The sequence below is a fragment of the Trichosurus vulpecula genome, chromosome 2 (genome assembly GCF_011100635.1).
Source record: "Trichosurus vulpecula isolate mTriVul1 chromosome 2, mTriVul1.pri, whole genome shotgun sequence".
In the NCBI taxonomy this organism is placed as follows: domain Eukaryota; kingdom Metazoa; phylum Chordata; class Mammalia; order Diprotodontia; family Phalangeridae; genus Trichosurus; species Trichosurus vulpecula.
The window spans coordinates 33,570,250-33,598,029 of record NC_050574.1 but is presented as its reverse complement, the minus strand read 5'-3'; the positions used below and the strand labels follow the sequence as shown (position 1 = coordinate 33,598,029).

The 27,780-nt window shown below is 47.0% G+C and overlaps 1 protein-coding gene across 1 annotated transcript; it reads left to right on the top strand.

The window, feature by feature from the left end:
* On the top strand, positions 1-23,483 carry TTLL10 (tubulin tyrosine ligase like 10). Its single transcript, XM_036743648.1, has 11 exons — positions 1-55; positions 4,661-4,826; positions 5,301-5,419; positions 7,227-7,356; positions 7,981-8,066; positions 8,301-8,472; positions 9,866-10,037; positions 12,207-12,347; positions 15,778-15,894; positions 21,453-21,546; positions 22,771-23,483. The coding sequence occupies exons 1-11, from the start codon at positions 1-3 to the stop codon at positions 23,481-23,483; spliced, it is 1,965 nt and encodes a 654-aa protein (XP_036599543.1).
* The last annotated feature ends 4,297 nt before the right edge of the window (positions 23,484-27,780 follow it).

Sequence of the window (27,780 nt, the reverse complement as noted above, 5' to 3'; positions counted from 1 at the left end):
ATGAGAAAACTGAGGCCCAGAATACTGACCTCAGCAAAGTGGGGAAAAATGGTAAGTAGGAGAACCCTGGATAGCAAAATAGGTGGAACACTGGACTCAGGGTCATTAAGAGCTGAGTTCAGATCCTGCCTCAGACACTTACTAGCTGTGTGATCCTGGGTGAGTCACATCATCTCAACCTCAGTTTCCTCATCTATGAAATGGGGGAGGGGATAATAATTGCACATTATTCACAGGGTTGTTGTAAGGATCAAATGAGATAATATTTGGAAAAGTGCTTAAAGCACTATCTATAAATCCAAGCACTTATTACTATGATCGTTCTCAGACGCCAAACTCTGGGCTCATTCCAGCACTCTGTGCTCACCTTGGGGCAGGTGTGAAATTGGTGGCGATTGTGTCCATTGTGTTGCTGCCAATGATCAGGCCATTGACACCAAGCCCTTGTAAGAACGTTGCTGACTGGGCTCTGCAGCCAGATCTAGACCTGGAAGACCCTGGTAGCACTTCCTTCCATGTGACTGGTCTCCCCAACCATAGGAGACCAGGCCATTGGTAGGCTCAGGGCTCCAACCACCAATGCTGCTCTCTCCCCTGACCAAGGGGATCAGGCCACTGAGCAGACAGAATCCCAAACCTCTGAGTTAGACTGGACCACAAGAGGACTTCCATCCAATTCCATCCCTGAATAAGAATTCCATCTACAGCATCTTGGACAAGTGTCCTGCAGGCTCTGAATGAAGGAAAACATACCATCTCCCATTCTGCTTTGGGACCTCACAACTCTTGTCCATTGTTAGGAAAATTTTCCTAATACCCATCTGAGTCAGTAGGCAGCTACCTCTGTCCTCTTGAGGCCATGGAGAAAACAAGCAATCTCTATTCTACACAACAGCACATCAGCTATTTGAACTCAGCCATGATGTGTCCCTCCACTAAATCTTTTCTTCTAGATTTTTTAACTGTTTCTCATATGGCATAGTCTCAAGTCTTTCCTCCACCTATGGCATGGTTTCCAGTCTCCCCCCGCCCACACACACACACAAAACACACCATGTTGGTCTCCACCTTTACTGTCTTTCCTAAAATGTGGTTCCCAGAACAGATAAAATACTCTAAACTGGTCAAAGAGCACAAGGATTATTGAGAATTTTCCTGATTTTAAGTAAGTGTATTATATACCTCTATCATTAGCCTAGAATAGCATTATTTTGGGGGCTTGCCATGTCACAGTCTTTTAAGTGAGACTCCTCCGCAAAGATCTTTCTCATGAAAAACTTGTCCAGCTATGCCCCATCAAGTTCTGAACTAAAGTACAGAATTTGACCTTTATATACCAATTAATTTTTCCCTGTTGATGATGGATCTGGAATACTGTATGTCACTCAGGGCACTGTTTCCCCAGACTTTGTATTATGTGCAAACAGGATCAACACATGATGAACAGGATGAAACAGAGTGTTCCAGGCACTGACAAAAAATAAAAATGTTAACTGGCTCAGGACCAAGGACAGATCCCATAACCACTACCCTAGAAATCCCCCTGGAAGTTGATAAAACACTTTGGTTCCAATTGTTCAACCAGAAAGAACACTGGCACTTGAGTTGGGACCTGAATTCAAATTCCACCTTTGTTACTTAGTATCTGAGCAAGCAACCCCAGAGAGTGACCGCAGGCTGTCATTTCCCTTCTCTGGCCTTGTTTCCTCACTTGTGAAATATCTAGATGGCCTCTAAACAAGGTCCTTTCCAGCTCTTTATCTACATACACTCCTATGAACCAATGCCCTCATTTTGGAGGTGCCTTCCACTGTTAAATCCATAATTCTGTTATTACCTTTTTGACATCTATCTCGCCACAAGAATAGCATAAGACAGACCAAAGATTTGGTTAAACTTAGGCATGCTGTCCCCACTGTTCTACCTCAGTCAAAAAAAAAAAACATAGGAAATTAATTTAGTCTGGCATGACTGGACAAAGCCATGGTGGTTTAGAGTGGTTACCTCCTCCCTGTCTAAATGTTCGAAATCCATCCCTTGGATAACAGCTTCTGGCATTTTGAGAGGAATTATTTGATCTCACCTATGGTCAGCAGAGTCTTCATTCTCTTCCCTTCTTAAAAAAAAAAATCAGGAGAAAATGACCCTTCTGCAGTCCATCGGCACTTCTCCATTCTCTGTGATCTTCCATCAGCCAACCACATCTAATTGTAAAATACTTAGCTCAAATGCCTGACACATAGTGGGTGCTTAATAAATGCTTGTTCCTTTCCCCTTCCCTTCCCTCTTTTGGTTCCCTAGGATGGAGTCTGTTTGGGGCAGGTAACTTGAACTCACTCAGAACTCAACTCGACTCCCTTTTACCACCTTCTCTTTTATCTTGGACATCAACTACTCGTTAACTTTGGGTTTATTTTGCTTCTCTTTCCTGTGCCAAAGAGCATTCATCTTGACCAAGAAAACAGAAATTCTCCTTCCTCTCTCTCTCATACTTTATCATCACCTCACTTACCCATCTCTTTTTTGACTCTGCTTTTGCCCCCAAAGTAGCTAAAGAAACTCTCTTTAACTGTTCTTAGCATTCATTCCTCCCTAACTTGAACTCATTCCAGTTTTAGTGATCCCCATACTCTTCTTAAAGGACTCTACTATACTTTTGAATTTTAGCCTCTTATCTTTGTTTTCATTTATCTTTATTAAAATCTGACTCATCCAGTGAGTTCCCTATGCATCCACATCGGTCTGTTTAAATAGCTTCTCCTTCTCTTATCAGCTTTGTCAATAAACATTAAGTTCTTACTGTGTGCTAGGTACTGTACATCAGAAGTATTTCTCTTTGTAAAGTTCTCTTCAGAATTTCATTCTCAAGAGCTTCCCCTGCAGAAATTTGGATTGTTGGAATCCTATTATTTCTCTCACTCTTTTGAACTCCACTCTCCCCAAATCTAGGGTGCCCATCATACTACACTTTCTTCTACTTCTTTATTATGAACTCTATGACAAAGTGGTCCCTTGCCACCCACCCACTGCCCCTCCCCCAAGGCACCCATCTTTTTTACTTCAGCAACCAAAGTTCCATCTTGATGCTCAGATGTTTCAGGTTCAGAATTGCATTTCCCCCCTCACTACACGTTTTAAAGAATAAAATTATTATTCAGGTGAGTCAGGAATTTGTCATCTGCCCACATGGTATCCCAGAGGATCGTCTCCCATCTTTTAACAACCCTCAGCTCTCCAGAACCCCAAACTGAAGCTGAAAATTCTGGTTCTTTTCGTTACATATGGCATCAGCTCTCCTCATTTCCTGAAGGCTCCCACTGTCCCATGCCTGAAATCCAAACTGTTATCTTGACATTCAAGGCCCTCTACAATCTACTCCCTACTCCCCTGATGCTCTTCCTCCTGGACCCTTTGTCTTTCCCCTTGTGCCTGTCTTCCCCAAAGGCCAAGCTCACTCTAATCTTTCAATCTCGCCCCTGCTCTACCCTCTGCTTGGAATTCTCCCTCTCTACCTCCTAGGCAATATGCATGGTTCCCCGGTGCTGTTTGAGTACACTCCCTATTATCTTTGTCTGTGATCTCCGGAGATCTTGGATTGCTTCTGGTATCCAGATCTCATCGCCTACCTTTCCCTAGGACTGTTAGTGTGACAAGCACTTAGTTAAGAGCCAGATTTCCTTTTTGGAGGGTGCCCTGGACCCCTTGGGCAGTCTGGTGAAGCCTATGGACTCTACACGGTCATGTTTCTAAGAGCATAAATAGAGCACATGGGATACTAAGGACCCAAATTACATGTAATGCAGTTGTGAAAAAATCTCTATTTTTTAAGGTCATGCACTCTGGTTTAAGGACTCCGGCACTGGAGTCTATTGGAGTCTCCAAGTTCTGGAGGAACCCTCAAATCTCAGACTCCAAGGGGCCCTCAGATGCCATAGAGCCTGACCCCTATCCAAAGCATGAGTCAATGTCCACAATGCCTCACCCCACCCCCAGCAAGTAGCCAACTGGCTTCTGTCCTTCAGGGAGTGTGATACAGGGAAAATAGCCCTAGGTTTGGAAACAAAAGACCTGAGTTTGAATTCTAGCAACTGCATGATGTTGGGAAGGTCTCTTTTTCTGTTCATGCCTCAGGTCCCTCCTGAGGAAAATGAGGGATTTATTCTAGCCAAGTTATCCTGAGATGTCTTCCAACTCTCAAACCTTATGACCCTGTGCTTGATATAGAGGAAAGGGCACTGGCTCTTGTGGCCAAGGGTCTGGAATCAAATTTTACCTCTGCTGTGTGACCCTGGACAAGTTTCTCCCCTCCTCTGGGCTTCACTTTCCTTCTTTGTAAAATCAGGGGGTTCTACTAGAGGGGCTCTGAGGTACTTTCCAGGTCAGGGTCTGTGATGCTCTTCTAAGTTTATTCGCTGTGTGTCCCAACACTGCCTACCCTACTTTTGGGCCTGAAGGTTCTTTCTCTCTGGGACTCTGCGGCCAGGTAGAGATGGGAGCTCCTGGTCTCCCTACTGTTTCCAAAGGGCAGGGGTTCGAGTGAGCCCTGGATGGATGCTAGCTCCCTTACTACTCTCTGACCCCAGACCAGCCTGACTCCTCCACAGAGGGGGAGGAAAATCACTAGGGTGACATCTCTTGGGGCCGGGTCATGTTTTTGCAGGTGCCCTTGCCCACCCAGAAACACAGGCTGTGACCAAAACTGAAGCCCCAGGGATTCAAGCCAACCACACTCACCCCCCAGAAGAGCCCAACCTGGAAGAGAAGAAGTTGACGCCTCCCGCACAGGGTCCCTTTTTCTACATCGGGGGGACCAATGGGGCCGTGCTGTAAGCAATCTCCTTGGAAGAAGGGAGATGGGGAAGGGGGAACCAGGTGCCACCACAGGCCTCTAGGGGAGGAGGGACTGATGCCTTAATTGCCTTTCCTGAGCCAGAGTCTGGGCACCAGAGTGATGTTGATAACCCTAAAACTGAGGTGCATGACCGAGGACACCCACCCCTACTCACTTTGTCCTGCCCTGTCCCCACAACTGCCAGGTCTGACCTGGTATCACCCCTCCTCAGCTGCCCAAGTGCTGGCCCAAAGGCTACTTGGCTTACTTTTTAATTAAGAACAGGAGGAAAAATTGCTGGCTCAGGGCCACGTTTTCCTCCTCCCATCCCCCCTCACCCCCAGGTTTGAGACCAGCTGCAGAGCCTCGGGTGTCAGTCAGCCTTCCCAGGAGCTCCTCAGGGGAATCTGAGGCCCCAGAGCTAATTAAGGCATCGTTAACAGTCCAGTGAATCTTGTTATCCTGGCAGGATCAGTTCCTATTGCCGGAGCAAAGGCTGGCAGAGAATCCATGACAACCGTCGGGAGGATTACAAGCTGAAATGGTGTGAGATCAAGTGCAGGGACACCTATTACTCCTTTCGAGAAGGTGCAGCCCAGAGAAAAGGGGGGCAGGGGGCAGGGGGGTGGGGCAAGGGCTTCCTAGACGGGATACCTGGTCCCAGCCAGTCCAGATAACCAGCATCTGAAATGAATGCCCGACAGGAGCCAGCTGGCTGGCCAAACATGCTGGGATTCTGGCTCAGGAACACAGAATTTCAGAGCTCTAAGGGACTTCCATAATTCTCCAGCATAAGCTCCTAGGGAAAAGAATCTCCCCTATACCTTCCCAGACAAGGGAGGGCTCCAGTGAGGGGAGGAGAAGTCCATTCCATTCCTGGACAGCTCTCACTGTCAGGAAGGTTTTAAGGACATCCAACCTAAATTAGCTTCTTTGTAGTTTGACCCATTCATTACTGCTGGTTGGGTCCTCTGAGGCCAAGCAGAATAAAGCTAATCCCTTTTCCCCAAGAAAGCCCGTGGGAAGGTTCTTTGGTGACTGCTGCCCTTAGGCATACCACTTCCCATAGTTGCTGCCCCATCTGGAAACATGGAAGGTCCCTGTCCCAACCATCCCCATCTCAACCGTCCCCGTCCCAACCAATGTCATACGTCATAGCAGTGGCCAGGCCATCCTTCAGGCCCAGAGGGAGACTGGGATGACCAAAACACCAGACCAAGCCATACCTGATGAAGTGAATATTAATCCCTGGCCCCTCTGGCATCTTTTGCTCACCTTGAAAGGTACAAGGGAGCTTCCAGTCCATCCATTGACTGTCCCCTGCCCACTGTCACTGTTACAGCTTTTTCCAAGGAGCAGCATCATTGGAACAATAGGAAGGAGGCATAAGTGACCCCAACTTGTGTCCTTTTTGGGACCCTTGAATTTGGGTGTCAGATGTATATTCCTTTCCCCACTCAAGAGTCTCTGAGTCCAGTAATGGCCAGAAAATGCCAAGTACTTTCCTGTTGAGTTGCCATACCCCCACTCCTTAGAATGGTCAGCTGGGGGCTCCTAATGGCCTTACCTTTTCTGTATATTCTGTCTCCTCCCCAATAGAGTGTAAGGTCTTTGAGGGTAGAGACTGTTTCAATGTTGATACAACCCTAGCACCCAGCATAGGGGCAGCCTGGTACAATGAGTGGTATTTAATCAATTGCTTAATTGGGCATTAATTCATCTGGGCATAATGAAGAAGGGTCCTGGATCCCTGAAGCTACAATCTATGAGTGGGATCTAGGCATCTGGACTGAGACTAGAAGCTGTGCCAGGCTGCATATCAGCAAGGTGCCTTTGGGGACGAGATAGCAATGTCTCTGGGCATCAAGATATGCCAATCAACCAATTGCCAAATATTTGTTAAGTTCCCTATGTCAGGAAATGTCTTAAACACTGAGGATACAGAGATGGAAATAAAACCATCTTTACCCCCAGGGGCTTACACTCTTATTGGTGGTGTGGGGGTCGGATCATATCTAGGCGCTCAATCAACCAACATTTATCAAACGCTGTATGCTAGGCTGACACACTGGCAACAAAAGTGAAAACAGTCCCTGTACTGAAGGAGCTTACACTCTGTAGGATGTACAAGCCATAATTCTTTAGAAAAGCCATCTTCCCTCCTTCTCCTCTCCTTTCCTCACTTCTTTCCCATCCGTCTATTTTCACCCACCTATCCTTCCATCTCTCCTTCTATCCCCCCATCTATGCACCCATCTTTGCTCCCATCCACTTTTCTACCCTCCCATCCCAGAAACACCTACTGGGTGCCCTACACTATAGAACAGAATCCCTTTAAAGACAGGCACCCACCTCCCCACTGCCCAGCTCATCATCCCGGTGTTTTGTGATATAGGCGAACAACTCCTCTACCAGATCCCTAACAACAAGCTGTTGACAACTAAGATCGGCCTCCTGAATGCCCTGCGAGAATATGCCAGAGTCATGAGCAAGATCACCAGGTCACCAACTGCAGTGCACATCAAGTAAGGACACCCCTCCCCCCGCCATGCCCAGGTGCTATCTGTAGAAGCAGGAGCCATCTACCCTCCAAGCCAGTGTCCTCCCATAAAGAGAAAGATCATCAGTTTAGACCTGGAAAGGACCTTGGGTGTTCAGTAGTCCCAGCTACCCCTCCCCCATTTTAGAAAGGATAAAACTGAGGCCCAGATCACATAGAAAGTGACAGTGTCAGGCTATGAACCCAGGTGCTCTGACTCTAAAGCCAAATGGTGATGGCTTTGATTGACACTACTCTGCAGGCTTTGTTTGAGTGTCCTGACCTCAACTTCGGGGAAAGGTGGCAAGAAAGCAAGCCTTACATTTATTTATTTCACAAAGTGGGCACTCAGTAAAATGTCTCTGTGATAGATGGAAGGAAGGAAGGAAGGAAGGAAGCAAGGAAGGAAGGAAGGAAGGAAGGAAAGAAAGAAGGAAGAAAAGAAGGAAGGAAGGAAGAAAGGAGGGAGGGAGAATGAAAGGGTGGATAGAAGAAGAGATGAATGGAAAGAGACAAGATCTGGAAGGAAAGAGGGATGGAATGAATGATTCAAGGAGGTGACTCCTTTTCCCTCCTGTTCCTTTGTCCTTCATGCTGAACTCTCCCACAGGGTTCTGAAAATGGATGACTTTTTCCCAGAGACCTACCGTCTAGATGTGAAAGATGAACGGGAAAACTTCATTACCGTCTTCCGTGGTAAACTGTCAGCCCTACTCTAGGGTGGGGCAGGGGGCAGAAGGGAGGGGAGCCAGGCACCTGCAGAGCTTCTCTCCTGCCATGAGGTCTGTCAGCCCAAAGACCAGAGCATAACTGAAGGCCTAGGCCCCTGCCCCTTCCAGGGCATGTCAATGCCAAAGGGTGACAGGAGTGACATGGCAGAGTTAACCCCTTCCCCCTCTCCCACACCCTCACCGCTCTCTGTGCCTGCAGATGAAGAGATCTGGATCTGTAAACCTACTGCTTCCAACCAGGGGAAAGGCATTTTTCTGATCAGGACCCAAGAGGAAGCAATTTCCCTCCAGGCCAAGATGCAGAGCATCGAGGATGATCCCACCTATAAGAAGATGCCCTTTAAGGCTCCCCAGGCACGAGTTATACAGAGGTGGGTGTGATCAGCTCTAGGCATGTGAGTGTGGGGGAAGGCACTAGGACCTCTCGATGTGGCCCAGAGGAAAGACCCTGCTCTGGAGTGTAGGGATAAACCTCCCCTCTGCTGTGTACCACCTGCATGACCTTGGGCAGAATACTCCTTTCGCTGGCCTTCACTTTCCTACTCTGAAATAAGAGGTCTGGACAAGACCATCACTGGGGTCCCTTCCAACCCTAAGCCTGGGACCACTTTATACACCGCATCTTTGTTCAATGGACTTAAAGCCATGAGTAGCTGACTTAGTTAGGGGTGGCTGTGACACCCACCTTCAATCCTGGACCCATGATTAAACAAAGATGGCCCTCGCTTCCAGCCTTGACGCCTTTGGACACCATTGGCCAAAGAGGAGAGGCAAGAGGTTTAGAGCCAGAAAGGGCTCCCAAGGACATCTCATCCAATCCCCTTACTTTACAGATTAGAAAAGTAAGGCCCAGGGAGTTCAAGTGACTTGCCCACTTGAGGTCAGTAACCATCCTGATGCTCATAGTAAATAGGATTTGAATCCAGGTCCCTCTGACTCCAAATGCAATGTATCACCCTGCTTCTCCCAATACAAAAGAATTTTCATGAAGGAAAGAATGCTAACAACTTGGGACCAGGGTGTGGGGGAGAGGAGGGAGAAGGGGGGGAAGATCAAGGAAGGCTTCCTGTAGGAGACAGCACACAGACCAAGCCTTGAAGGAAAGCTAATTCTAAAAGGTGGGAGGAGAGAATTCTGGGCATGAAGGGGAACAGCCTGTGCAAAGACAAAGGGTTGGGGGGTGAAGTGTCAAGTTGGGGGAACTTTGAGGTATAAATAGGGCAAGGTCACACAGATAGTAAGTGGAGGATCCAATAGTCTTGGGGGAGACAGTCTAGTGGAGAGAAGGGGATGGAAGAGGAAAAGGTCGTGGAGGTGGAATCAATGAGATCTGACAACAATTGGATATATTTGGGGAGACAAAGGAAAAAAGTGATTATTAAGCACCTTCTATGTGCCAGGCACTGTGTTAAGTGCGTTACAAATATTATCTCATCATTATCTCATTATATCAATCTCACAATATTATTATGTCCACTTTTCAGTTGGGGAAACTGAGACAGAGCAAGGTTAAGAACTTGCCCAGTGTCATATAGTTAGGAAGTGTCTGAGGCTGGATTTGAACACAGGTCTTCCTGATTGCAGGTTGCTCTCTCCATGGTGCCCCCTAGCAACCTTTAGGTGAGAATGAGAGAAGGGTTAAGAATAATTCTAGGGGTTTTACCTTGGGTGACCAGGTACCTTCAACAAGAAAGAGAGAAGTTTGGAGGAGGGAGGGAGAGATTTTGAGGGGAATGTAGTCAGCCTGCCTTTACTTTCCCAAAGATATATCCACAACCCACTGCTCCTGGATGGGAAGAAGTTTGATGTGCGATCCTACCTGCTTATTGCCTGCGCTATGCCTTACATGGTCTTCTTTAGTCATGGCTATGCAAGGCTGACTCTGAGCCTTTACGACCCCAAGGCCAAGGACCTTGCAGGACATTTGACTAATCAGGTATGAGGAGAGGTCCCTGGGGTATCATGTGGAGTGGAAACCAAGGCTCTCCCTTCTCCCATAGTCATAGACTATATATAGTCCCATAGACTAAAAGGTGACCTTTCCACCCACCCCCACTCAATAAACTCCTGTGGCGCCTGTCTCCTCTAGGATCAGAGAGAAGACTTCCATTTAGCTTTTAAAGTCCATCACAACCCAGCCTTTCCAATCTTCTTGTACTTTGCTTCCCTCCATGCACTCTCTATCTCTCAAAGCCTTTGCACTGGCTGAACCCCATACCTGGAATGCTCCTTCCTTCTCTCTTCCCTCTGTTACCACCTCTATCTCCTTCTCTTCATCTCCTTTCCTCTTCCCCATCTCTCCATACCTCCCTCTTGCCTCTCTCCGTTTCTCTCAGGACAATGTCCACTCCCCCAGGCCCAGTTTGTTGGTATAGCTTAGGAAGGTCCCTATTGGGATCTGGGCAGGTGGGAGATAGAGGTCCCTTCACCAACTTCTCCTGTTTCTGTTGAGGGTACCATTATCCTACCAGTCATCCAGGTTCACCTCTTTGGAGCCATCCTTCTCTCTCACCCATATCTGATTGGCTGGGAAATTTCATTGATCCTACATCCTCAGTGTCTCTCCCATCCATCCCCTTCTCTCCACTCACATCACCAACATCCCAGATCAGACCCTCATCATGCCCACCTGAACCGTTCCTATAATGTCCCAATTGATCTCCTCATTTCCAAGTCTCTTCCCCTTCTCTAAGTAAGTAAACCTTCCCTCAATTGCTAAGACAGTCTTTTTAAAGACTAGGTCACTCCTCTGCTCAAGGCTCTTCAATGAATCTCTACTGCCTCTAGGATAAAATACAAACTCTTCAGCCTGACATTGAAAATCTCCCCAAAAACGAAACTGGCCTATTTGCCAGTCCCCCATCTAACTTGGAGGCTGTCCCCGAAAGCTGGAATGCCCTCTGTTCTCACCTCATCCTCTTAAAATTCCTAGCTTCCTTCAAAGCTCAGCTCACTTGCAAACTTTGCTTCATCCCCTTAAGCTTAAGTATACAAGTACTTATATAAGCATTCTTTCCCTCTTCCTAAAAAATACATGTTTGTCACCTGTCCTTGGGTTACCCCATGTAAGCTCCCTGAACTCATTTTTTCACTCTGTATCTCCAGCTTCTAATATAGTTCCTGGGCCATAGTACCTGTTGAATAATTCTTTGTTGGATTAGCTTGGAGGTGGGGGGGGGCAGAGAAAGGGGTTGAAGGAATCATTTGAACGTGTGGGGAAGGGGCTCTGGGGAGGGGGTCAGCCAGTCAAATCAATCCTAAAATGGTCATTCTTGTAGATGCCTTAGGTCCATAAACCTGAAGGTGCCCTCCCTGTATCTGCCCCCCCTTAACACACACACACACATACTGTAACGACAACAACAAACCCTCTAGCCTGGTGGGGGAAGGTCTGTCAGAGGGATTTTTACAGTTATTTAGGGGGGCAAGTAGCCAGCAGTGGTTGTTGGGGAGCTCCATGTGGGGGAAATACCTGTAATTGGGGGAGGGTCTACAGGAGAGTTGTCTGTGTTTATGCAAGGATCTATGAGACAGGTGTGAGACTCCCTTCAATTAATCTGCACAATTAATCCACATAATAATTAATTGCCAAGTAAGAGACAAGTTGGTATATTTATTAGAGAGCTGGCCTTGCAGCCAGATAGATCTGGGTTCAAGCCCCGCTTCTAACACATATTGACCATGTGACCCTGGGCAAGTCACTTAACCTGTCAACTCACTAAGACCCTCCGTTGAAGAGAAGATGCAGACCTGTTCTGCTAGAAGGAGTTTTTCTTTATCTGGAAGTTCAATGAAGTTGTAGATCTGATCCTATTCTTCTGTGCTAGGAGCTGAGGAAAAAAAATCAAATAGTTCCTGCCCTCTGCGAGTTTATAGTCTACCCAGGGAGGAAATATATAACCATTAGAAATATACACATGAAATGAATGCAAAATAAATAGAAGGTAGTTGGCAGGGAGGGGAAAGGGTAGATGTAATGCTTTCTGAAGGTCTATGGCTTGAAGGATGCCTGTGGCTATTTCAGGAGCTGAGGGTGGAACGTCTGTGGCTAGGAAGCCTGGTGAGGATTCCCAGAGCCATATTTGTTTCTCATCCTTTCTCCTAGTTTATGCAAAAGAAAAGTCCCCTGTACATGCTCCTGAAGGAAGAGACTGTGTGGAGCATGGACCGCCTCAACAAACACATCAATGAAAAGTTCCGCAGAGCAAAAGGGCTCCCCAGGGACTGGGTGCTCACCACTTTCACTGTAAGGACCTCCTGCTGCAGGCTCTAAGGGGCCCCCTTCTTTGGGGGAGGAGAGGAATTACCTAGTGGGTTTGAGTCTCCAAGGGGAGAAAGAGATGTCTAGGTCAAGAAGAACCACAATACAGCTTCTCAGGAGGACGGGACCACAGCTTGGCAAATGAGGATGGGACAAGGTAGTGTGGGAAAATGGACAGTGCACTAGATAGGGAATCAAAGGGCCCGGGTTCAAATCCTCTTCTCTAATAATTACTACCTATGAACAAACAAGACACTTCACTCCCTTAGATCTCTGTTCCTCAACTCTAAAATGATGGGGGTGAGATTAAATGGCCTCTGGGGTCCCTTTCAACTCTAGATTAATGATCCTAAGCTACTTAACCACCCTGGGCCTCAGTTTCCTCATCTGTAAGTTAAGAGGGTGTTGGATGCAATGGCCTAATGGCTTCTGAGGCTATGAGTCTATGACTTTATTCCATGTGTATATGTGGCCATATGTCTGAACGAGTAGTGGGATTCAAATAAATTAACAACCAGTTCTCCACGGAACCAAGCCACGGTGCTGCCACTGCCACTAATGTGGCAGGCACAGGTCCCACCCCACTAACAACTGGTTTGCCGAACTCAACCTAAAATTAGGTGCCAGTTCTGGTGAACTGGTGTGAACCAGCTGGATTCCACCACTGGTCTGAACTTTGGGGTTTTTGCCTGTCTGCTTTTCTGTGAATATGCCCATATCATGGGGCATGACTATACCACCTGGGGATGTTCCTAAGAATCCTGCAGCAGGTGCATTCTGGAGAGGTCTTTGCTAATCAGGGTACAGATCTCTGGGCATGTCGCCCTCTCACTGGAAGGATCCAAGGGGGAGGGGGAGGAGCCCAACCTGAGCTGGCAAATGTGGACTTCCTAAAAGGAAAGGGTCCCTCTGCAACCCATATCTCTCCATGCCTCTTGGAATTTTCCTAGTCCTGATGAGTTCTTAGGGAAAATCTGGTTTCCCCAGGTGTTTCCCAAGTAGAATGGCAGCCTCTTGAGGAGAGGCAGGAAAAAAGAAATATAATGGGGATACATGGAAGCATCTTGGCTCCTCTCTTTAGGGAGTCACCCTCTTGCCTTCTCCTAGAGCCCCTGGGGGAGGGAGAGAGGAGAGGTAAGGGGTCCAACTGGCACAGCAGTCACCCATTTAGGAGGGCTGAGGAAGTCATGTTGGATTGACCACTAAGGGTTGTCCTTGACTCCTTATTCTCTCTACCATCCAATCCCTCATATCCAATCAATGGTCAAGTGCAGGCATTTCTTCTTTAGAACATCTCTTGTACATGCCCCCTTCTCTCCTCTGATACTACCCCCACCTGGTACAGTCCCTCATCACCTCAGACCTGGACTACTTCAGCAGCTTCTGGGACAGGGGTCTTCCTGCCCCAAGTCTCTTCCCACTCCAATCCTCCACTCAGCTGTCAAATTGATCTTCCTAGAGCAGCAATCTGACCACGTCACCCCTTATTCAATAAACTCCAGTGTGTTCTCTATTACCTCCAGGATCAACTATAAAGCCATTGGGTTTTTAAAGCCCATCACAACCCAATCTCCTCCTACTTTTCAATTTTCTTACACCTTAATCCTCCATGTAGTCCACAATCCAGCCAAACAGTCCACCCAGGAAGCAGTTCCATGGACAAGACACTCTACATCCTGACAGTCTATTTTCACTGATTATCCCCCATACCTGGGATACTCTTCCTCCTCATCTCTACCTCCTGGTTTCTTTGACTTCCTCCAAGTCTTAGTTATGGCCCCATCTTCGGGAAGAGTCTTTCCCCAATCTTCTCTAATGCCTTCTATTGATTACCTCCGGTTTATCCTATCTATATCCTGTTTGGACTTAGTCATTTGTATGCTGTGTCTCCTCCATTAGGGCAGGGGATTGTTTTTGCTTTACTTTGTATCCCAAGCACTTAGCATAGTGTCTGGCACATAGTAGGTGCTTAATAGATGTTAGTTGGCTAGCTCATCCTTTAAAGGGAGTGGTATACCCCTTCCCCCTCTGTTCCCACAACACACAGGATGAGTAAAGGAGTGGGTGAGGAAAATAAGACAGATGAGTCCAGGACCTTGTGTCTCCACGGGTTTTCAGGAAAGGGGAGGGAGGGAGAAGAAAGAGAGGAAGAAGTATCATAACCCCAGGTGACACAAAGCTGAAAGAGAGAGCCAGAATACTGTGACAGGGTCCAAAAAGTATCTCTATGGGCTAGAACAAGGGAGCAAACCAGATCAGATGGGATGTGTCATAGAGATAAATGTAAAGTTTTCCATGCTGGTTCAAAAAACCAATGTCCCAATGTCCCATGCACAGGATATGTATGTGTGACTAGAAAACTGATTATCTGAAAAAGTACTAGGGGGTTTAGTGGATTGAAAACTATACATGACTCAATAGTATGACATTTGACTTTGGAAAAAAAAAACATTAAAGCAATCAGGCTATATTAAGAGAAGAATGTCTACAAAAAGGGAGTTGTCTTGCCATTGTCTGCTCCGGTCAGACCTCACGTAGAGTATTGTGTTTCATTCCAAGCCCTACATTTTAAAAATATGTTGATAAGCAGGATTAGCCAGAGGAACATGACCAGAATCAAGAGCATTGAGGGGAGTGGAAAGAGCCCTCCATAAGAGGATCAGTTGTAAAAGTGAAACATTTATGGCCAGGAGAAGAGAGGATTCATGGCAAAAGATGTCAGCTGTTTTCATGACTGAAGGAAGGGGGGTTACACTGAAGAGGGATCAGTTTTGTTCTACTTGGCCCCAGAGACCAGAACCAGAAAGATGGGAGGGGAGTAATCTCGAGGGAGCTCTAGGTTTGATGTGAGGGGAAACTTCTTAGCTTTGAAAGCTGTCCCAAAGTGTCTCCTCTGTGACATTCTTCAAGCAAAGATCAGATAAGCATCTTAGCTGCATAGTTTTCTAGCTGGAGGCAACAGAAAACATTAATTAAGAGGACTTACTATGTGCCAGCTGGACCCTGCATCAAGTGCTAGGGCTATAAAGACAAAAGTGAAATCAGTCCCTGCCCTCAAGGGGCTTACATTCTCTTGAGAGAAACTGGAAGGGACCTTAGAGGTAATCTAGCCGAAGCCGCGTTCCGTCCCCCTCCCCCCCACCCCCGCCATCCCCTTCACTTTACAGATGAACAAATTGAGGGGGGCTAGTCCAGTGCATCATGGAGGGTATAGGCTGCATTAGACGGCCCCTGAGGTTCCTTCATCCAGGGATTCTGAGAGGTAGAGAAGAGAGTAGGCAGCAGGAGGAGGGGAGGTAGTGGGGGAGGGCTGTGGAAGGCAGAGGCAAGGCTGCAGGCTCTGGACTTTGGGTGGATCTGTAACCAGGATGTCCTGACTCTGCCCCATGTCTCCCCACCCCCACCTCCTGCCCAGAAACGGATGCAGCAGATTATGCTCCAGTGCTTCCTAGCTGTGAAGTCCAAGTTGGAGTGTAAACTAGGCTACTTCGACCTCATTGGCTGTGACTTCCTCATTGATGAGAACTTCAAGGTGGGTCCTCCCCTAAGGGGCTTCTGGATCTTAACCATCCTTAACTCCTTGGGGAGAGGGAGGAGGGAAGGGGAGGAGATTCCTTGGAACTGTGGGGATGGGAAGGAATGAAGGAGGGAGGGAAGAAAGAAAAAAAGAAGCTAGGAAGGAAAGAAAGAATGGAGGAAGGGATGGAGGGAAGATAAGAGGAAGGAAGGAAGGAAGGAAGAGAAGGGGGAAAGTGGGAGGAAAGGAAGGAAGGAAAGAAGGAAGGAAGGTGGGAGGGAAGAAAGGAGAAAAAAGAAGCTAGGAAAGAAAGAATAAAGGAAGGGATGGAGGAAAGACGGGTGAAAGGAAGAAAGGAAGGAAGGATGGATGGATGGAAAGACCCAAGAGAAGCATAAAGAAACCAGAAGATGGAAAATGGCAGTGGTTACGGGCACCTTGGAACTCTGAACAATCACCTAAAGCTCCCCTCCATAGAAGCTAAACATGGAGCAGCCTGGTGCTTCCTGACCTTTCCAAAGACCACTTCCAAAACTATAGGATCATAGATATAAAGCAAGAAAGAGGACTTAGGAGTCACCCAGTGTGGCACCATCTTCTCACATAGGCAGAAACAGGCTCACAGGAGGGAAGTGACTAACCCGTGATCACATAGTTAATGACTGGTAGAGTCAGGATTTGAACCCAGGTCCCTGACTCTAAATGCAATACTCTTTCCACTTCATTTCTCTTCCCTCCTTGTCTCCTTCCCTTTCCATCCTCCCCCTCCTGGGTGATGGGTAGGTGGGATTCCACAGGAGCTCAGTGGTTTGTTAGCATGGGAGAACACAATACCGCAGACATAGTCCGCTGAGGACAGAGAACTGGCTGGATTTAGAGTCAGGATTATAGTCAAGAAGGACTTGGATTCAAATCCTCTCCCACCCCACACACACTTGCTAAATTACTTAGGGCAAATCGTTTAACCTGCCTCCAGTTTTTTCTCTAAAGTGGGGATAACAACAACAGCTCTCCCACAGTGCTATTGGGAGGATTAAGTAGGAGAGCATAGGCAGAGTTTTTGCCAAACCTTAAAAGTTCATGATAAATGGCAGGCCTTAGTATTATCATTGTCATTATTAATTATTATTATCATTACAAAGGGAAAGGCCTTTCACTGAAAGCCAGGTTGTATTTGTGAGGTGGGGGAGACAGGAAGCAGAGAGGGCTGACTCCCTACCCAGAGGCAGGCCTTCTTCCTCCCCCAGACAGGATGCTCCCCATGGGGAGCTTCAGAGGTGGGTGGGGGGCGGGGCAGGGCCAAGGGGCAGCAGTCAGTCCCAGCGCTGGCTGGGGAGAGACTTTGCTCACGGCCCTGCCGGGCAAGGAGCCGGCTAGCACAATACCCTGCTTTGTTGAGGCGGTAAGGGGCTGGCCCAGCTCTGGTTTCCCAGTCCATTGTGTCTTGGGTGTGGGCCCACGAGCCCCCCTCCCCTCTCTCTCTGCTGCACTTCTGGCTGGGGGAAAGGGTAAGATCCAGTGTCAGACATGGGGACCAGTCCAGGGGGGCTCATTAAATGGTCTTAGTGAGCCTAGCAGGGGCCCTGCACCATCTGGGGGCTTGGCTTGGCTTGGCTTTCAGAACACTCCTTTCTTCAAGGCCTCCTCTGGGCTTCTTGAGAAATCCTGTTCCTCAGCTTACTGGCCCTGGGAAAGTACAGGAGAGAGAGAACTCTGGACTGGAAACTAGGAGACTCAGCGGCTGTGCTCCATATTCCCCTGTGTGACCTTGGTTCAATCACTTTCTTGGCCTGGGTCTCAGTTCTGTAAAATGAAGGGGGTGGATTCAATGATCTCCAAGGTCCCTTTCAGCTCTAAATCTACGATCCTATTAATAATGTGGAGGACAGGGCAGCAGGAGACAGAACTGAATCTCCTGATCAGAGATGGGGCTGAACTGAGTACCTGTGCTATGTCTTTCTATTTGCTGAGACCCTACAAGTACAGGGTGTTCTAAGAAACCACCCTAGCAGGCCAGAGGACTCACTCCTGAGAGAGGAGGGGAGAGAGGGAGCAGAGAAGAGCCAAGACCTCTTGTGTGGGGGTTGTGGTCCAAGAGGAGGCTTTCCTTAGGCCCCAGGAGAAAAGTAGAACAAGTGCTGGACAAACTCTGCTCACTGGGAAGGTGTGAGTCTAGTAGAAAGTTCACATATATAATATTACCTGGGTCAAGTCTCTTCCTCTCTCTGGGTCTCAGTTTACTAATCTGTAAAATGATGGGTATTGGACTAAATGGACTCTAAGAATCAAATGAGATTACGTATCTAAAACATTTTGCAATCCTTAAGCCGCTGGATGAATGTCTGATGTCAACATTAAAGACCTTTCCACTTCTACTGTGGTAGGACCTAAGACAAAGTGATAGATCTTCATGTTCAGTGTTAATAAGTTCCTTGAATGGAAAGCCTGGAATAAGGGTCTCTGCATAAGAGAAGCCCTGCAATGTTCTCATTGGGCCTGATGAGGGGTCAGTAACTAGGAATGACCACTGGCTGCAGTGGGAAGGTATTCCTCCTGGGACCTCACAAGCGAGTCTAGTCAGAAACTACTACTCCCCCATGTTCCAATTAACTAATGACCAGGTCCAGAAGACCAGGTCCCAGCAGCCTACCCCCAAAGACACTGGCCAGGCCAATCTCAGCCAGGCTGGGAATATAAGTTCATTCATTCATTCATTCATTCATTCAAGAAGCATTTGTTAAACATCTATAATGTTCCAGGAATTGTGCTAGGCACTGTGGCTGTAAAAATAAAAAATAGAAAATAATCTCTGTCCTCAAGGAATCTTACATTTTAACTGAAGAAATGGAATGGGACAAATATACCCAAATAAATCAATATAATATATAAAGTGCTGTAGCTGCTGACAAGCCAGTCGAAATTGTCTGTGGGGTTGGGGTGCCCTCTGCTGGCTACAGTGTGGTAAGACCAGGTAGAAGGGAGGTCCAAGTTCTCAGCTGCATTGCAGCCTTAGGCTGGGCTCAGGACTGCTCCCCAGCTGGTGTTTGAATTTGACTGCTGTCATTCCTTCTTGACTTGGAGCAGAGCACTGCACTTTTAGAACACATCCACGTTCCCTGGTCAGTTCTGACATCAGCCACTAGCAATTCTCAGAATTGGTACAAGTCACACTGGGTTAAAAAGAGCTCTGGAGTTAAGAAAATGGAGAGATGAATTCTAGCCTGCTCCTGTCACAGACTTAAGTATGCCAGACTAGGGAGTAAGAGGACATGAGTTCAGCTGCTTTGGACAATTAGCTACCTGTGCGACTATGGACCTCAGTTTCCCTAACTATAAAATCAGAGGTTTGGATTAGATAACTCCTCCCACCCTAGATCTAGGATCTTATGATCCTACTGTGTGACCTTCAGCAAGTCATTTTCCTCTCTTGGGCCTGTTTCCTCATCTGAAGTCTTGGAAGTGTCTCTTAGACTTCTCACTCTGACAGTCTGTGATTTGTGTGACGTGGGCTCCAGATTTCTCAGAGCCTGATCCACCCACCCCAGCCCTGAACAAGAGAGATTGCAGATGCATTATTGCAAAATCAATATCTAGGGTTAAAGGACCTAGGTCCAAATATTGACTCTGCCAACTACTGCCTCTATGAGCTTCAGTTTCCTCATCTGTAAAATAAAGGGGTTGTATTTTGGAAAACCATTTGGAATCAGGCTAAGACAATGACTAAAATGTCCATACTCTCTGACCTAAGGTATGTACTCCAAAGAGGTTAGCGGCAAAGAGAAAGATTCCATGCACATACACCAAAATATTTCTAGCAGCACTTTTTATGGCAGCAAAGACCTGAAAACAAAGTAGATGCCCATCGATTGGGGGATGGCTAAAAAGATGGTGGCACATGAAAGTGATGGAGTATCACTGTGCCATGAGAAATGAGGAACATGAAGAATCCAGAGCCATGTGGGAAGACTTAGAGAACCTGAGAGGAGAGTAAAGTGAGCAAAACCAGAAAAATAACAGACACAATGATGACAACCATGTAAGAGAAAAGAATAGCAACAACTCAATTGACGTAGAAAGAAGTGAAAAATTATGATATCTAGAGGCAGCTAGGTGGCGCCATAGCGGATCAAGCACTGGGCTTAGAACCAGGAAGACAACTTTGAGTTCAAATCTGACTTCAGACATTTACTAGCTAGCTGTGTGACCCTGAGCAAGTCACTTAACCCTCTTTGCCTCAGTTTCCTGAAGTGTCAAATGAGCTGGAGACGGAAATGGCAAACTACTCCAACATCTCTGCCAAGATAACCCCAAACGGGGTCAGGAAGAGTTGGACATAACTGAAAATGAACAACAGCAAAGCCTGGCCCCAAAAAAGAGTTACAAGAATACCTACTCCTTTCCTTATCAGCAAGGATGGAGGACTGCGAGTGTGGAACACTATATATAATATCAGACTTGGTTGATTGTATTGGTTGGTTTTACTGGATTCTTGCTGGTGTTTAAAAATTATTTGTTACAAGAGATGGCTCTCTGGCAGGCGGAGAGAAGACAATTTCCCGTGTATTGGAAAGTGAAGATGATATGAAAACAAAAGATCTCAAAAATATTTTTTAAAGAAAAGTAAATGACCAGGGTGGACTAGATAGCCTCAAAGGTCTATGATTATAAAGTCGGCATTATTGGTTTTAATCCTCACAAGGAGCCTGTGAGGCCAGGGCTATATATACATATGTGTATATATACATACAACATATACACGCACACAATGTATATGTGCATACACACATGCACATGTGGGTATATAGTGCCAGTATATGTATGTATGCCCACATATGTATGCAGTAGAGAAGACATATATGTGGGTATATGTGCATAGGTATATATGTATATATGCATGTACACAATACATGTTTATATGTATACATTTGGTTTTTAGTCATTTTTTTTTAGTTGTATTTGACTCTTCATGACCCCATTTGGGGTTTTCTTGGCAAAGATACTGAAGTGGTTTACCATTTTCTTCTCCAGCTTATTTTACAGATGAGGAAAGTGAGGTAAACAGGGTGAAGTGACTTGCTCAGGGTCACACAGTGTTTGAGGTGGGATTTGAACTCAGGAAGATGAGTCTTCCTGACTCCAGGCCCAGCATTCTATCCACTGTGACACCTAGCTGCGCATTTGCATACATATATGTACACAAATATGTATATTGCATATATACGAATATCAAATGAGATATACCCATTTTACAGATGTAAGTGAGGGAAGTGAAGTGATTTGCCCATGATCACATAGCTAGTAAATATTTGAGGCAGGATTTGAACCTAGGCCTTTCTGGCTCTTATGTCCATTTTTTTATCCACTGTGGAATATTATGTTCAGATAATAGCCCAAAAGGACCCTAGAGGAAGGTGATAGAATCTAGATTCCTAGTTTCAAACCCTAGGGTTAGAGTAGAGTTGGAAGTGAGGAACCTTAGTGTCTTTGAACTTGCTTCCCCTATATATCCCAGACTGTCCTTAAGCTGTTTTCAGGAGCTATGCATAAAAATTTCCTTTTTTTTCTTTTTCTAGGTATGGCTGCTGGAAATGAACTCCAACCCTGCCCTACATACCAACTGTGAGGTCCTGAAGGATGTTGTACCCAGAGTGGTCCATGAGACTTTGGGTAAGGGATGTCCCAGTTTAGAGACACTCAACCACCCTCAGGCCTAACCGTGAGCTCTTCTAGCTATGTTAACCCTGAGCCCCCTCCATATACTTTAGCTCCCAACCCTGAAATCCCTCTGCCCACCATAGCTTCTACCTCCTTTGGCCCACCCTTCTCAGGCTTGGAGCACCTACTTAAAATCTAAGCAAAGTCTTATCTCTATTCACCTTAGCTAGATAAGCCATAAGCCCTATTTGCCTCCCAAGCCCCAACCTTGGGTGCTGCCCTCTCTACCTAAGCCCTGAACCTCTCCTGGCCACTTTCACTTCCACTTCCAGTTTTAATCCACTTTCTCCATCTTGATCTCAGAGGCCCTCTGCCTACCTAAGCCCTGAGTCACCTCTGCCCCCCCAAAACCTGAGCTCCCATCTGCTCATCTTAGTATTCAGCCTTGAGCTGTTTTCCCCTAAGTCCCCAGCCCTGACCTCCTCTGCTTATACCTTAGCCCTTAGCCCCACTGTCCTCTGCCTTGTTCAGATCCCATATTGAATACTGTGTTTAGTTCAGGATCCTCAAGTCCTTAACTCTGATCTCCTCCAACCTGTCTTAACTCTGAGCCCTCAGTCCCTTCTTGCTCTTCTGAATCCTGAGCTTCTCTGCCCAGCTGAATCCTCAGTTCTAGACATCTTCTGACTACTTTAACCCCAAACACTGAGTCCCTAGCTCATCTTAGCCCCAGCCCTAAAGCTCAACTTATTCATCTAGCTCCAAAGTCTGGTACACTCTCCCCTCCTGAACCCTAGAGCTGAGCCTCTCTGTCTGCCTTGGCCACAGACCCTGAGCCCCTTTGATCATCTTGGCTCTAGCCCTAAACCTGCAGTCTCGAAGCCTTCTCCTCCACCTCCTTAGCCTTGAGCTGCTTTTCCCTAAACCCCCAGCCCTGAGTTCCCTTAGCCTTAATCACTCTTTCTCCATTGCAGTTCCCAGACTGTGAGTATTCAGGAACCCTAGGCCCAAGTGCAAAGGTTTGAAATTCTCTGTCCCAAAGCCCAGATATACAGGCATGTGTCTCTTCGTCCCACAAGTGAAGGCCTATGGACTTCTAGTCCAAATTCCAAATCTGTAGATATGTGGCCCTCTGTCCCAAGGCCCGGACATGCAGGCCCCTCTGTCCCCAGTGCTCAGTGTAAAAGCTGTTGACCCCCATCTGAGGGGTCCAAGCCACCACATCTCCTATTGCAGATCTCGCTCTGGAGACCTTCCACAAGAGCCTCCGAACAGAAAAGATGCTTCCTCTGCTAAGCCAGCGTAATTTTGTGCTTTTGCACAGTGGTGAGGATGACCTGTGGCCCCGGTCTGTCCGCTTAAGAAGCCCAATACGACATCTGAGGCTGGGCTGTGAGCCATCCTGCCAGGCCATGAACCTGCTGTCGTCAACCACAGGCTCCAGCTCAGCCAAGGCTGTGGACAGGTCTTCGAAGAAGCAAGAGCCCTCTAGGACCTCTCTGAAACGAACAGGCCTGCTGGGGCCCCCAGGGCCCGTCCACCCCAAGTCCGCCTTACATCTCCTCAACCCAAGCTCCATGGTGAAAGGCCAGTCCCAGGCCCCAAGCCAGGGCAACCTCCAGCCCCAGCCTCACCCCAGCACCTTGTCTGAGGAGCCTGAGGTGGTTCCTGACCCCCCAAGTCACACGCTTACTCTCCTCCGGCCACTAGCCTCAAACTCCTCTGACTTTTGGTTCCAGGGAGCTCTGGAGATAGAGCAACCCATAATAGCTAGCAATGACCTCTTCTTGCCCCTCTATCCATCCCGGATGCTGTCTCTGAGCTTCCCGTCAGAGCCCATTCCCCCATTTGATACCCCCAGCCCTTTGGAGGTCCAGGATGGTGCCCTCGAATCCTTCCTGGGCCTCCCTGAGTATGAGCGCAAGGATGTGGGCTACCGGGGTTCATAGCCCTGCCTGGGGGCATTGGCATGTACAGAGTGATTCCATAAAGGCCCATATACCCACATCTGTGACGTATGTATCTCACCCTTTTCTAGGCTGACCAATTTATAAAAATTACTTTGCTATAAACCCACTAATCATTGACTCTCCTGCCCTATTCCCTACCCATGGCCCACCCTGCCACACCTCCCCTATACCAGTCCCCCCTGGCCAGTGGAGGCTCTGGGCCAGACAGGACAGCAGAGCAGGAGTGGGCCTTGGAGCAGTTTGGGGGAGTATGAGATACAAGGGGTGCATAAAGGGATAAAAGAGGGGAGCAAAACTGGGATTCAGCCAAGGGAGGTGCTCAGGAATGGAGCCATGGGATGGACTCAGAAGGGACAATAAGAATGGGGACAAAGATGTGTTGAACAGTGGGGACAGGGGAGTGAGAGGAGCAGGGGTGTATTTGGGCTCCAGGCCTGGGGGAGCCGGTGACTTTTAAGCTTTGGGATCAGAGGTGGTGGGGCAGGGTGAACAGTATTTGGAGCTCTGGGGTGGGGGCATATATTGAGAAGTGGAACTGGTTGATAGGGAGAAGAGAGGAAGTATCTTCTCCAAAATTCATCCTGCAGCTGGCAGAGTAGAGGTTTGGGATGGGGAGACAGGGTGTGTGCCCATGCCTTCTGCTGATGGGGTCAGGAGCATAGGAAGGTGGTCAGAGCCTTTGGGATGTACTAGAATGGGAGCATGGGTGGGTGGAAGAGTAGGCCAAGGGTGTGCCAGAGGCCCAGGGCCTGGAATCATGGATAGGATGTGGTTGCCCCTGCTCCACTGGAGGATTAGGGGCATGCCAAGGCCAGGGGGCTCCTGGGGAAGGTCAGGATGCCTGGGGCAGCAAGGGTTCTGGTTTGGATCCTTCACTGAGCAGCAATGGCTAACTATCCTTACTGAAGGCTCATTTACACATTCAATGCACTCTGAGAGCCTACTATGCACCAGCCTCTGTGCTAGTTGCTGGGGACAAAACCATCTTTGCCCAGGAGTTTACACTCTCTTAGGAGTAAGCAATCAGTCCATAAAAACAAAGTAATTTGAGGAGAGAAGGCCAAGTTCCAGTGACAAGCCAGGCACTGTGCAAAGACAAAACAGTCCCTGCAGTCAAGGGACTTAAACTCTACTTAGGCAGCAAAGGGCATGGGCAAGGGCTGGCGTATGCACAAAATAAGAATAAGGATGAAACTTGTAGTTTTGTCAAACTAGGATGGGGAAAAAAGTTTTAAGTACCTACTATGTGCCAGGCACTGTGCTAAGCACTTTACAATTCCACTCATGAATCTTTTTTCTTTTCTTTGCAGGGGGTAAGGCAGGGCAAGTGGGGTTAAGTGACTTGCCCAAGGTCACACAGTGTGTCAAGTGTCTGAGGCTGGTTTTGAACTCAGGTCCTCCTGACTCCAGGGCTGGTGCTCTACTCACTGGGCCACCTAGCTACCCCTTACACTCACGAATCCTAACTGTCTGCTTGCCTGCGTTCTCTGTCCCCTCAGTTCTCTGGTCTCTGCAGCTCCCTGGTTTCCATTCTTCCTCCACACTCTTTCTGCAGCTCTGTCATCTCAGAGCTCTTACTTCTCCTCTTTGGGCTGGATTCTGAATTCTCACTTCTGACTTCTGAATTCTCAGTTCTCAATGGCCACCTTTTGGGTGTATATATTCTTTTTAGGGCCCAAGGACTTCACTCCCAATCAGCGAAAGGGTGTGGGCCTGAGGCTTAGCATCTACTTAGGAAAAGGATGTGGGAAAGATCTTTAATCACTGATTGGCATCACAAAGGTGTAGGCCTGCCTCTAATCAGTCCTCCTTTAACTGGCCCCACCTGAGGCCTGTTGAATGGGTGGGAAAGATCCCCCCCAAGATCTTTCACGTCCATTACATAGCCCACTTGTGTCTGAATAGGCATTAACATTTCTTAAGTACAACAAAATCCCCTCAAAATAAACACATCACATTTGCAAAATACTTAACCGAATACCAGAGTGGCCACATGGCTCACTCCTGGGCCCCTACATCTTTGTATCTATTACATAGGTCAATGGGAAACGGATGCCAATAATACCATGACAGTATAATAATACAACAAGAATAATACAAAATAGGTACACACAACAATATCATCATAATTATCTGATTCTTGCAACAATCCTGGGAGGAAGGTGCTGTTATCATTTTTACAGATGTGGAAACTGAGGTTAAGTGACTTGCAGAGTCATACAACCACTATGTGTCAGAGACAGGACATGGGCCCAGTTCTTCCAGGGTCTGAGGCCAGCTCTCTCTTTTTGGCTATTTTGCCAAAATACTCGGAGTAAATTCAAAGCTTTGGGTTGGTGGTGAAGGAGGCATGAGTAATTGTGGGCAGAGAGTCCAGTGACAACCATCAATTTGCTTCCACAGTTCGGGGGTGGGGGACGGGACAGGAAGATGCTTAGTGGGCCCCCTGCACTGTTTTGAAAGAAGTTGGGGGGCTCCAAGAGAAGAGGAGACAGAGAGGGCATTTCTGGTATGAGGAGATGCCTATGCTTACTTAGGGAGGTTAGAAATGGAAGAACGCTCAGAATTGGCCAGAATGTAGAGTGTATGAGGAAGACTCATGTATAATAACTCGGGAGAGAATGGTGGTTCCTGTGCTGGTTGGCCCCTAGAATCCTCCTCAGCTCCCACCAGTACTGGGACTTTCCCCTGCCCCTGGCTCCCGCCACCCCACCAGCCACCCATTGGTGTTCTCTCAATGTGCTTGGGTTGCACAGTAGGAAACAAAGATGCTCTGGCCCATCTCATTCTAGGCTGAGCCAAAACACCAGGTGATTCAGGAACAGAAGATGGAGGGAGTTCCCCCCACCTCCCACAAAGGCAAGATGACTTGCTCCACCCAGAGCCTACACCTGTTTGTTTAAACCCCTCAGGCTTCCTGGACATCTAGTCCAACCCCCTCATCTTACAGATGAAGGAACTGAGGCCCAAGGTTAAATGACTTGCCCCAGGTAACATAGGTAATAAGATTAGAGGCTATATTTGAACTCAGGTCCTTTGCTCTTTCTCCCTAACTAGGGTACTTGAAGCCAAAAGACCTGGGTGGAAGTCTGGCCTTGAGAACGTCAGAGAGGAGTGTGGCACCAGTCAAGTCACTTACCTCTCAGTTTCCTTATCTTTAAAATGGACATAAAAAATTATATGCCCAGAAAAGGAGACAAGTTGGTTATGGGCTGAGAAGGGGAGACAACAGAATATTACAAGGCCTTCACTGGGGTAACCTGTTTTGTTGGACTATACATATTTGTTACAATGGCTTTGTTTTTCTTTCTCAATGGGGGATGGGGATGGGGAATAATTGCTTAATTGAAAAAGAATTTTAAAAAGTTATAAACAATAAAATTATTAAATTTTAAAATATATTAATAGAATAAAATATATTAAAATTTAAAATATAAATTTGGATAAATATTTCTGAAACATAAATTTTTATTCTTCAAAATATGAAAAAGAAAGTAAAGCCAACAAAAGGTATGACCAGGCCTGGTGACATGATATAATGTAAAGATACAGTGGATTTGAAGGTGCTCTACAATACATTCCTATTTAAACACATTTTCATATTAGTCATGTTGCACAGAAGGATTGTAATAAATGGGAGAAACAATGAGAAAGAAAGCAAAACAAAACAAGAGAAAATAGTCTGCTTTGCTCTGCATTCCAACTCCATAGTTCTTTCTCTGGATGTGGGTGGCATTTTCCACCATGAGTCCTTTGGAAAAGTTTTAGGTTCTTGCATTGCTGAGAATGGCTAAGTCTATCAAAATCAGTTCTCAAATACTGTGGCTATTACTGTGCACAATGTTCTCCTGGTTCTGCTCACTTCACTCAGCATCAGTTTGTAGAAGTCTTTCCAGGTTTTTCTGAAGTCAGCCTGTTCATCATTTCTTATAGCACAATAGTATTCCATTATATTCATATACCACAACTTGTTCAGCCATTCCCCAGTTGATGGGCATCCCCTCAATTTCCAATTCTTGACCACCACAAAAATAGCTGCTACAAATATTTTTGTAATGTGGATCATTTTCCCATCTTTATGATCTCTTTGGGATACAGCCCTAGAAGCAGTGTCACTGGGTCAAAGGGTATGCACATTTTTAGAGCCCTTTGGGCATAGTTCCAAATTGCTCTCCAGAATGGTTGGATCAGCTCACAACTCCACCAACAATGAATTAGTGTTCCAACTTTCCCACATCTTCTCCAACATTTATCATTTTCCTGTTTTGTCATGTTA